Source organism: Typha angustifolia, chromosome 12, assembly GCF_048772165.1.
Source record: "Typha angustifolia cultivar Huaian chromosome 12, ASM4877216v1, whole genome shotgun sequence".
In the NCBI taxonomy this organism is placed as follows: domain Eukaryota; kingdom Viridiplantae; phylum Streptophyta; class Magnoliopsida; order Poales; family Typhaceae; genus Typha; species Typha angustifolia.
Window position 1 is genome coordinate 11,337,665 of NC_133250.1, and position 11,592 is coordinate 11,349,256.

The window sequence follows — 11,592 nt, forward strand, 5'->3', positions numbered from 1 at the left end:
TCAAGATTTTATTCCTTAGTTTTCTCTTTTTTTTTTTAAAGTTTAGGAATTAATGATATATTTGAAAGTTAGAATTCATATAGAAATGTACGGATTTAAATATCAACTTTTTAAAGATTAATCTAGCAACCCAATATGAAGTTATGAAAGCTGCGTGCGACCAACCAAAGTTGTTGACCAAGGTGGGTAATAATACACGCTTCCTAGCATGCGGTTGTACAGTCCTCTTGTCCCCTCCCTACTGTATTACTCACAAAAATTAATAATTAAACAAAGTTATATATTGCTCACAAAATAATATTCTACGATTATTAAACTACTATAGCTACTGGCCGTCATTTTATGTCTCACAAACCATTCCACTCATCATGAATCCCATGTTCACTTTCCTCTTCATCAAGACAAATTAACTCAGAAAAAGAAAGAAAGAAAGAAAGAAAGAAACAGCTGAAATATAAAGAGATCCTATCTGATAACAACAACTAGTTGCACTTCTTAGTATAAAGGTTATAATCTCCATGTAACAATTAAGTTCTTGACATCATGGTACAAGGAAATGAAGAAGAACATACAGTTGATCGAAGAAGCTAAACACATACATATCGATAGTCGACTTTTTCTATCCATAGTATTTGCCGGTCACTGCCGGCCTCGCGGGGCTTAAAAGGCGGTAACCGGAGCCGGGTTTAGCGAAGCCACACATCGGCGAGCCCTTAACATCCTCCTCTTGCTCCATCTCCGACAACACTCTTTGAAAGAACTCGACGTCGCATGGGAGCTCGAGAGGGCCGTCGGTAGTGTACCCGTACTCCGTCTCAGCCTCGTCGAGGAGCATGCGAAAGAGGGGGTGGTTCAGACACTCCGTTCGAACGACGAAGCGGTCCCGACCGGGCCCGACGTACACCGAGAAGCACCCCTCGGGCGGCTCGTGCCGCTTCTCGCCCTTGCGGTGGCCGCCGATGGATCGACACCTCTCCAGTGTCTTTATAAGCAAACCTTTCCTTCCCTTCTCCTTCATGTTCATGTCCACTCTTCCCATAAACTAAGCTTTCTAACAAGTTTTTAAGACTAGCAAAAGGAGAATCCTTATGCACACTCCTAGATCGCTTGATCAAGATGCTTAGCTTATCATGCTGTCTTTGGTTATCCTCTGTCGTAGACTTGGTGGAACATGATCTTAGCTCTTGGAACGGCTAGATTATTCATGGCTATGGAGAGTCGTGGAGGAGTTAGCCATTCGTGGTTGGCAAAAGTGAGAGGAGAGCAAAGGAAATGAGATCAAGAGGAAGGAGAGGAAGAAGAGAGAGAGAGAGAGTTGACTAAGAGATAGAGGGAGAGAGGGGTTAATATAAAGAGGAGGAGGAGAAAGAGAACTACACCAGATGTTGCCTATCAACCACTAGCAAAATGGGTCAGTGAGAAAGAGAGGTGTGGGAGAAGAGTTGAGAAGGCTAATTACACGTTGCACCACTTGCTCATTGTCAATGCCGGATCTTGTAAAGCCGAGGACTGCAGGAAATTTATGCAGTCACAGTACTTGAATGACAGCTATTGATGGACAAACAAAATTTTATTTTATTTAAAAATTATCTTTGTTTTTAACTTGATTGGGATTAGTCTTTAGAGTTATTAATTTTATTGGCATACTTACAGTCCAAAACTATTAAGGCCATTTTGATCGCAGTGATAAGCTGGAGTGCTTCATGATTGATGAAAATATTAGTAAATTAAAGAGCAAACTATTTTTTATCTTGGGAAGAGGATGATGTCTTGCTTCTCGGCTTTGCTCACTTCCATCCGAGTTCCAGTCTCCTATGACTCATCCAATAGAGGACCAATCCTGTTTTGACACATCAGATTAAATGTTGGGTCTTCTTTGAGATGAGACAAACTGCACTCGTCTGCTTCTGTAATATTAAACCACTTCATTTGCATCAAGAAGAATCTAAAAGACTTTCCCCCCCTCTTTTTTTTTTGGGGGAGTATATGGGGTGTAGATGAAACAAGTCAACTATTAATGTCCACCCAAACTTGGCATGCCATTGTTATATCCAACAGGCTGATGAGTGATGACCTTTCTTTGGTACCATTCACAATTATAGTACTGCTCCAAAACAACTTCCAATCAGCCCTACTCACCTAAGATCGAATAATGTACTCATTGGTTAACTTTTGAGCTGAAAAAAATGTCCACTTGGTGTTTTCTAATATTTAAGATCTTGTTCTTCTTTCACAATAATGTACCTCCAAGAAGTCCTCTAAATGGACATCATTGGATTGGACAGCACTCGCCCATCCATGGATGGGGATATTAAAGAATGATTACCAGAACAGGACTATAGACATTGAAGAGATAAAGATGAGATAGAGACAGAGAAGAAAAAAAAAATAAGATTTGTGTTTTCTTGACCAATGAAAGTAGTCTAAACATTTAAAGAAGAAACAAAAAGCTTTAACAAAAGCCATCAAATATTTTACAGGAAACCTAGCAAATATTCACAGGGGAATTCATTAAAACCATGCCTGAAGCACATTAATTATGATAAGAAAATTGCAGCAACTCAATAATTCTGCTTGTTCTAATATACCTTTTTTTTTTTCCCCTGTGAAGATTCGGAGTATACTTCATTCATTGTGCTGAGATCAAACTAATATCAATAGATTACTCTTGGATACAAAAAATTTATACGAGACTGACTGAATATATAACCCATAGGAAGCATACAAGAATTTGTAAGACCAGTGCCATGCCTCCAGTAATGCAAAGTCCACGGATAGTTCTCCAAAAGCTCAGCATTATAGTCTCAGCAGCAGGAAATTAGATGCCATTCCAGATAATAATCTGTTTGTCATTGCCTGGTCATTGGAGGAGGTGCCGCCGGAAAGGGCGGTTGGCTGAAAAAACCACCCTCTCTGACCTGAAAATTCTGGAATTGATTGGGAGAACCAGGAAATGGAGGCATGACTACCATTGGGTAGTTATGCTGAGGAGTAAAAGGAGCTGATCCATAATTATGTGGCACGCCTGTCATAGAACCTGCGCTGGTCTGCATGAACTGAATGGTGTTAGATGGTGAAGGCGTCTGTGGCAATGAAGTTGGGGGCTCTGACGGTGACTGCACAGTGGGGCTCGATTGCATCGTGGATGATGATTGTGGCTGCAGAGGCGGTGGTTTTTGTAGTATATCAGGATGTGGAAAATGAGGTGGGAGTGGTGGCACATAAGAAGGCACAACATTTTCGAGCTTGGGCCTCTTGCTATCAGAAGGATTTTCTTCTTTCGCTGTTTGGCTCATGGCACCCTCGGAGGCCAGAGACGAAAGAACATAGCTGAGCATCTGGGCCGACGAAGGAGAAGCTGCTAACTTTGCTGCCACCTCAGCAGCTGCTGTCTTCCGGTTGTCTCCCTCTGCACGGGAAGAAGAATAGTTATCAACAGGTCCCTCCCTTGTGTACATGGCTTGAGTTGCTGGAATTTTCTCTCTGGCAAAGACAGTGGGATCCATGACGAAGCCAGGAGAGGCACTGGAGGAGACTACAGAAGCTGACTCCTTAAGCATCTGATCAACTGGCAACTGTTCCATATTGTAGCTCAATAGCTTCTGGAAGATGATATCGGCTTGTTTATACCGCGATTGGGCCACCTATGAAATAGTTTGAGACCATGAGAAAAGAAAAATCAAAATGAGAAAATCAACTTTTGAGCCTGGAGACCAGCTTGAATTTAAAAAATTAAGACAAAAGCATCGAAGATCCCTGCCCTTGTTTCCTGTTGATTTTTTTCCTTTCTCGAAGTTAATATAATTCCAACATGAGGAATCAGTGTTTCATGAACTCAGGAAACATGAACACAAATCAGTCAGAAAAGGAAGTTGACAATGTACTAAGGTAAAGAGACAACATGTACATGACTGATTCCTTTTTATTATTTTCTTGTGAAGCCACAACCAGGCAGATTTAATATGAATGCCTATTTCACCAAAACTAGAAAATATGGAAAACTTACCGATAAGATGTTGCCAAACTTTAGTCCCAATTATTTGGGACATTTAAAAATTAAAACAAAAAAATGTACAGAAATAACAAATGACAAAGTCAAGATTATTAAGGCTGACTACTACAGCTACTATTACTAGTTTATCTTCATTTAGACTAGCAGATACATTAAAATTCAAAGGCAGACATTAAAGTTGAACTATATGTTTAATATTATTATGAAAAACAATGATGCCAAAATATTACTTTGGAAATCACCTATTATTCACTTATCTCATTTTTCTTAAGTCTGACTATTACCTTCATAGATATACTGAAAGAATATAGGCTTGCTCAAGTGTTTAAAAAGTACCTGAAGTTGATTCCGAATTTGTTCAAATTTGAGTTCCTGAAAATCAATCATTCCCAGCTCATAAGTATATAAAGATAATTTTCTACTCCATGCCCTCAGGTGAACAAAGTTACTCACCTGCTCATTAAGTGCCACCCTTAAATTGGAAATCAGATTTGTTCTAGATGATTCAGCGGATTTCAGCTGTTCTATACTTTCTCTTAGACTGCTGTGCTGCAATTGCAGTTCTCCTATAACCGATCCACTGTCATTTCCTACCAATTGTCAACAAGCAGAAATCAGTGGCATAAGTTTCAATGCTACAAAATCAAAAACAAAATGTATAGCTAGGTACCATAGGGCGACAAGTATAAACTCAGATAAACAATCTATGTTTTTAATTAGATAAAATTGATATGATATAGTAAATCAGAAATAAGATACTTAACTAAACATAACGAGATTTCCGTACTACAAGTTAGTAGCAAAGGAAAGATGCAGCTTTTACCTAAATTAGGGTTATTTCTATATTCATTTTCCACCTTGTCAACATAGCTAATAGCAATTTGACATTTTTCGAACAAAGTATCTTCGTCCAGGGGAGCACTATAAATATGCTCAAAACTTGAAATAAGTTTCTCCAGCTGTTCTCTATCAGGTTGCTTCTGTATATAACAGAAAAGTGCAAAAAGTATCAATACATTTAGATTTTATAGCTACTAAACATGTAAGGATTTTGGAGCATATGATCATATGTTATCATGTGTTCATAAGAATGAACTTCATCATGATTCGTGTTCATGCTGACACAACTGCGATTAAGTTTCCTTACCAATTTGTAAGATATGCTTTTCCCATCGCTCTTTGTGTTTTCCATATTCCTTCCTAAAATTTCCTCCTTAAGAATTTGCCCACGAGAACCAAAAACTTTACGGTCTTCCCATATGCAAACCTTGAGGATATAATAGTTTAGTAAATCAGGAAAATATGAACGACTTAAAATCCATGAGAGATATTGCTTATCACTGTTTTAAGGATTAACACTTATTAGAATAAGCTAAGAGTAAGAAAATGACAAAATGGACAAATAAGAATATCAATAAACATGCAAAGTGAATGTTTTTGTTCTAGTAGAGAACAAGACAAACTATCTTCCAGAAAGTTTGAATTTAAAAAATCCAATAGCACATCTAAGACTCAACGCAAAGATTCATCATCATATATGGTGCCTGTCTAGAGAACAGATTGAGCAATGAAATGTGTCATAAAAAAAGATTGGCATGTGTTACTACCATAAAATAAATGTATCAATATAAGATGCGAGTAAAAAGTAAAAACTAGGATATTGTACCAATCTCATTACAGCATTCCTTCCAAACTCATCCCCATTCTTGAGTACATCACTAAGCGCATCAGGAAGTACCCGCCAAAACTCTGTGATAAACTCCATACCCTTTCGCCTACTGTTCTGCAAAATATCATTTGCGAGATATAGAAAAGATACCCGTTTATCCTTGGGAACACAATGAAATTCTCGCTCCCATGTTTCCACAACTTGCTTAGCATTGTTACGATGGAAGATACACCAATGTGATAAAGCTTAGTTCTGTTAAGTTAGTCACATCAGGAACACGGAATGTAAAATAATGCTATAAAAACATAAGCAATCAAATAGATGAGTTAAATGTACAAATTTTCAGACATTTCCAACAATGAAAACTATGACTCAATATGTGAAGAAGTGTCAAAGTTCAAGTATGTTGTCTTTTAATTTTTAAGGCTTTAACTAATTTATGTTTACAAGAAAGATGAGAACCCACAAAACAACTTATTATGAGTATTGCAAAAAATCAAAACCTGATCATAGGAGTTACTTAAAGAGATAGAAGAAAATAGTCGTAAATTACAAGCCTTGTAACCATGTCAGGTATATGGGGTTCAATCAGCCGGGAAGATGTGTTATCTTGACAGAAACCTGAAAGCACCCATCCACTATGAACAGATGTAATTAGACAATTGTTGGCATTACATTATCCTGATAAATGAAATACCTGATAAACATTATAAAAATGCACTATAACAGTTGATATTACAACGGAAGGATACTCTCTATACTCTGCTGTGAATTATTGAGCTTAGCAAGCTTATCCACTAAAATCTGCCCGTTGAATGACCCGTTCATTGTTTCTTGCACCGCGATACACAAAGTCAATAGGGGAATAGACCTAAATGAAAGACCATAAATCATGTCAGGTAAGTTATCACTGTCAAATGGATTATAAGAGTACAAACAACCAGATGGTATATTTGTTGAAAATAAAAAAATGTTGAACCTCACTTCATATAGCTAAACTCACAAACCTGCCGTTACTTTGTTAAACCTCAAAATTAGATAATAATATCAACAAATCATAAGAACCCTTCTTGGAATATTGTGTAAATTTTATGGGGATATGCCTTTTGGGGCCCCAATAACTTTTCCTTTTTAAAAACCAATGTCTTGTGCTTAGTGTAGAAATATCCTGATTAAGAATAACTAGACGCTTCCTTTCAAGTAACCAAATAGTGTACTGGATATCAAAGAGTAACAAAATTCTACATAAACAAGGAAGAGTGTCTGAACAAGTGCTTCAAGAAACTATACTAAACAATATATAATGGGTAATGATTAATGACAGAGCAATGAAAGGAGCACAAATATTTGATCTTGCTGCATCAAATCCCTCACTCACAACCTTCTAAACCCAGAAAGGAAGCACTTGCAGGAACTAAAGAACCTAACGGCAAATGCATCTGAAGTTATCTCAAGAACAATAAAAATAACCAAGTTTGACAAAGTACAACAAAGATTTCATCCCTCTTACCTCTTAATTACTACAGAATACTACAAGATTCATAGAAATACAAAAGCATATCACCAAATTTCCTCGTAAAAGGGAAAATAAATAAGTTTCCTACTGATCTTACTAGCTAACGCGAATCGCGAACCGAGCACGACGACGTGTCGGTGGATTGCTCCATGAATTGTCACGCGGATTCTAGTGATATGTAGCAAAAGGGGGAACGAAAATTTAGGGTTTCTCTTCGGATTCGGACCTTCTTGCCCTTCTCACCGGAGAAGATTAAAACTTCGAAGTTGGAGAAGGCAAAAGGATTGGCACAGGGTTCGCGCGTGGGGTTTAAGGAGCAACTCCTATTCGGTTCCTGAGGGCTGAGAGGACATTAAAAAGCGATAACTCTTTATTCCCAAAATATCCTCGTCTTTTATCCTGGTTATTTTTATTTTTTAAGGAGAAAAAGGAAAAAGAAAATTTCACTTCACACCCTATTTTATATGCTTATTCCACTTTACATTCTATATCTTCAATATTTTGCAATTTAACCCTTAATTTTTGTTTTCTTAAATCGTAGTAAACATCCTACTTGAGATGACAAATATAAGGGAACAATAATTAAGGAAATTTATTATTCCATTAGTTATAGAAGACAACATGCATGCATGCTTGCTCAATAACACACTCATTACCACCTTAATTAATGAAAGTAGATGATAGCTCTCTAGATCTCTCTTTCACTCTCCAACTGAATAAATCATCAGATTATATTAGTGTAGTCTCACACTATATTCATCTCTTTCTCCTCTTTGCTATCCTTCTCTGCCTTATTCTCTTCCTTTCCATCACTTATTTCACCAAGGATCTCCGCATCGCCATGGACGATCTTACACACCTCCAAGATCGGTCCAGGGCTCAGAACGACGATCGCCGCGATTTTTTTGGGTAACTCCATGAAGTTCTCAGGCAGCATAGGCTCTACAATGGTCTTCTTGTTCTTATAACACCAGTAGAGTAGCATCTGGAAGACACCAAAGCTGAAGCCTAGCACATTTGGGAGCTGATATGGACATAAGAACAAATATTAACTAGACTAATTAGAAGAATTAGCAACGAGACATTAGATTAATTCACCAACTATATATATGTACCTGGACGTATAAATCTTTTGTGAATAGACCGTATAAGAACCAGACAACGGCGCTTATTGTGAGGAACAAGGAAAGCGAGAATGGCATGAACTCCACACTCTTGGTGCGAATCACCAGCCTCTGTGGATCAAAATATTTTACGTAGAAGTTAGAAGTTAATTATTACGTCGTTACTTAGAGAGAGTTTGTATGAAAATTAAAGAAAGTCTTACAATGATGCTCAAAGGAGCGGCGAAGACGCACACAGAGAAGCCGACGCAGATCCATCCAAGAATCTTCTCACGATCTGAGCCAGTTGCGAGGAGGATCGTGAAGAGGACGATAAGAGAGAACACCACCACATTTAGAATGAAGAGAGACGCCAAAGTAGTGATCTGTAACCAAAGCCATGGACTAGTTAGACTAAAATCCTTAGCTTAACTCTTTGAATATGAGTTGCAAGAACTTCACATACCCTAGCTTTTCGCGGGGCGTAGATGAGATATATGATGATGTAGATGGTCTCGATGAAACAACCGACCGAGTTGATAGAGATCAGAAGGGCAGAATCAGTTTTCACGAGGGCGTAGTAGATCCACAGCATTGCACTGAACAATGCAACAATGTAAGGCACTGATTGGAAGTCTTGTGTCGATTTCTTTCGGTACACTCGGTAGAAGGTAGGACTGCAGTGATGAACAACACAAGCCCCCAATCAATAGGTAGTTCAAGTAAACAACAAGAGGAAACCATACAAGAAGCTAGAGAGTTAGATAGGTCTTACAGTGGAGCAAGGTACACCATGAATGAGATGATGTTACCTGTGTGTTGTCATCAAACCAATCATCAATATACACCAACAAAGAATGTTTCAATTTAGAATATATATATAGTAATCCATTTAATGTTTGTGTTATAATTCTACCTAATTTTTTTTTTCTAAGTGATAGATTGCTTACACTACTTGATTCGTTTTTCCTAACTCTATATAAAGTAAAAGAAAATGAAAGTTTGCCAAGAAAATAAAGATTATGGAATTAATTACTAGAAACTTAACAAAGGGGAAAAAAAGAGGAAATTAATCCAAGAGCGATGTGCAATGATTGATTTCTCAATATAGTGCAAGGAAAAGGATTAAAGTCATTTACATACTATCTACTGGCAGGCATTATACAAACTTATAAAGTTATATACTTCAAAAGAGAGAACCATCTTCTTTGCCAAAAACTTCTATCTAAAAGAAAAGCAAATCAAAGTGAATCAACACCATCGTTGGATGAAAAGGTGAAGTTTCCAAACTAAAAAATAAAGGAAAAAAAAAATTAAGCTCTCTCATGCACAGTGATCACTCTATGTACCTAGGACACCAAAGATGAAGGCCAAAGGGTGGTGCATAGATAAGCCTGCCATGATCACTTCTAATCCAACACAAAGTAAGAAGCTAGCCCAAGAGGGAAGCAAGAGCTAGGGTTTTCTTCTCCTCTTCCTCTTTAAAGAAGGAAAGAGAACCCTACTCCCTACTCCCTCTCTCTCTCTCCCCTCTCAAAGTTGGTAGCATATATGTGGCCACTTGAGCTTAGGAGAAGGTCCATTATATAGGAGAGTTGAAAGCCAGGCGTTGCCTCTTTTATATATCTGGTCTCACTGAGTGCTTGGAATATTTGATCACTTCGATCGACACCCAACTAAAAATAGAATCAGGACATCATATATAAACGAAAAGTTAACAAGATTATATATATATATATATATATATATATTGGAGGAATTGTATATTAGTATTTAATATTCGATTTAGTTTTCCTTTGTAGTGAGATGTGGGATGCACGCGCATGCGTTACACGAAAGAGAAGAGCCTTCTCCTTGGTGTAAATAGAGAAGAAGGGTTGTTTTCACGTGAGACCCTTGCCAAACACACATATGTTTTCCTTAGCCGTTTCTACTCGCAACGAAGCACACCACCTCATACTTAATGACCAACTTCATCTTGAACTTTTTAACTGCCTTTATCCAAATATTCCTCCAAAAAATAAGCCACCGTGAGTGCTATCGACTTACGATGGAAGCATTAATTCCCTTCGCAGACATATTAGAGTTGGTATTTAATAAATTTCTTATTAAAAAATTATATATATGTATGATTTAGACTCGTTATAATTATCTAAATTATTACCGGCAGGCTCATAATTAATAAAAAATAAAAAAATATCCTCCAAAAATTTATTAATAGTAATTTCTTGAAGCTATAACATTTTTACTAATGGAGTCAATCTTATGACCTCCAAACTAAGAATTAGGTGTCTCGACCAATGTTATATGCAAGATTTGCATGAACAATATATTTCAAATATTAAATAATATTTTTATTTAGGATGATGAGGATATTTTTTTCCAGACCAAATTCAAACTTCTTGCCTTTAATTAATGATTTTTCTAAATTTTTTTGAAAACATTATATAGACAAGACTGCTGATTTCTTTCTCTCTCTTTTACTACAATTGTTACTATTATTGAGTTAAAAAGGAAAGTAAGAGGTCCACCAAGTTATTGCCTTTCTCTAAACAATATGGCAGTATCTTGCACTAATCATATAGAGAAGATATTTCGGGCATTGCTCCAGAAACGAACTATGTATATAATTCTACAGCTAATTGCTATAGCCTTAACTAAGGATTTTGGAAGAGTTGTCTTAATTTGGCAGTTACCCTTGAGGATATATAACTTTCTTGTGCTTGAAGCGATATGCAAAGCAGTTACTAAAGGAAATTTGGGGTTTAAAAGCAATGAGATTAAATGCTTGTTATTATCTTCCTTCTCACATCTTCCTATTTGGTCTACTGTTTGGTTGTTGAGCCTGAAAGCTAGCCTTCAGCTTATTAGTTTAATTTGGTATTTTGTTCAGAAAAAGATGAGATAAGAGATTTGGTATAGCTGGTATTATGGGTGATCCCACTCGATTATTTCTCAAAATTATAGATGATAAGAGTTGTTAACAATCAAGCTAATGTAGTTGTCAACCACTTAGTTATCCATTAAGTCTTCATAGTATTGAGAATGTGCTGGTGATCATGAAATTAATTTCTTGCATATAGTCCCCCTATGTAATGCGAATTTAACGAGCTCCACTCAAGGAAGAAACTTTCCTTATTCCTACGTAGGCACAAGATAGAAAGATACTAATAGAAGTTAACCTTTGTCCATGTAATGTTTTCACAGATAGGAAGATTCTTGGTACATCCCGATCATTATGTTTTCACAATGCCAATTTCTTTCTCTTTTTCTTTTATTTTGTTTTATTTTT

The 11,592-nt window shown here is 36.9% G+C and overlaps 3 protein-coding genes across 4 annotated transcripts; all 3 read right to left on the minus strand.

Annotated features, from left to right (window-relative positions):
* Window positions 1-619: 619 nt before the first annotated feature.
* On the minus strand, window positions 620-1,024 carry LOC140771613 (auxin-induced protein 15A-like). Its single transcript, XM_073113167.1, has one exon. It carries the CDS (start codon window positions 1,022-1,024, stop codon window positions 620-622), a length of 405 nt encoding a protein of 134 aa, XP_072969268.1.
* A 1,614-nt stretch (window positions 1,025-2,638) lies between these two features.
* Window positions 2,639-7,542, minus strand: LOC140772167 (uncharacterized). Of its 2 annotated transcripts, XM_073114092.1 has the most exons (8): window positions 7,295-7,542; window positions 6,434-6,552; window positions 5,679-5,926; window positions 5,160-5,279; window positions 4,836-4,992; window positions 4,466-4,602; window positions 4,349-4,384; window positions 2,639-3,644 (listed from the first exon to the last, which is right to left on the minus strand). In XM_073114092.1, the coding sequence occupies exons 2-8, from the start codon at window positions 6,507-6,509 to the stop codon at window positions 2,850-2,852; spliced, it is 1,569 nt and encodes a 522-aa protein (XP_072970193.1). In that variant the 5' UTR covers window positions 6,510-6,552; window positions 7,295-7,542; the 3' UTR covers window positions 2,639-2,849. The 2 variants fall into 2 exon arrangements, with proteins under 2 accessions (XP_072970193.1, XP_072970194.1); XM_073114093.1 differs by lacking the exon at window positions 7,295-7,542 and having other exon boundaries at window positions 5,679-5,933.
* A 245-nt stretch (window positions 7,543-7,787) lies between these two features.
* LOC140772441 (bidirectional sugar transporter SWEET14-like) lies at window positions 7,788-9,837 on the minus strand. The gene is made up of 6 exons (XM_073114515.1): window positions 9,650-9,837; window positions 9,076-9,112; window positions 8,767-8,977; window positions 8,525-8,686; window positions 8,313-8,432; window positions 7,788-8,221 (listed from the first exon to the last, which is right to left on the minus strand). The coding sequence occupies exons 1-6, from the start codon at window positions 9,699-9,701 to the stop codon at window positions 7,943-7,945; spliced, it is 861 nt and encodes a 286-aa protein (XP_072970616.1). The 5' UTR covers window positions 9,702-9,837; the 3' UTR covers window positions 7,788-7,942.
* Between the last annotated feature and the right edge of the window lie 1,755 nt (window positions 9,838-11,592).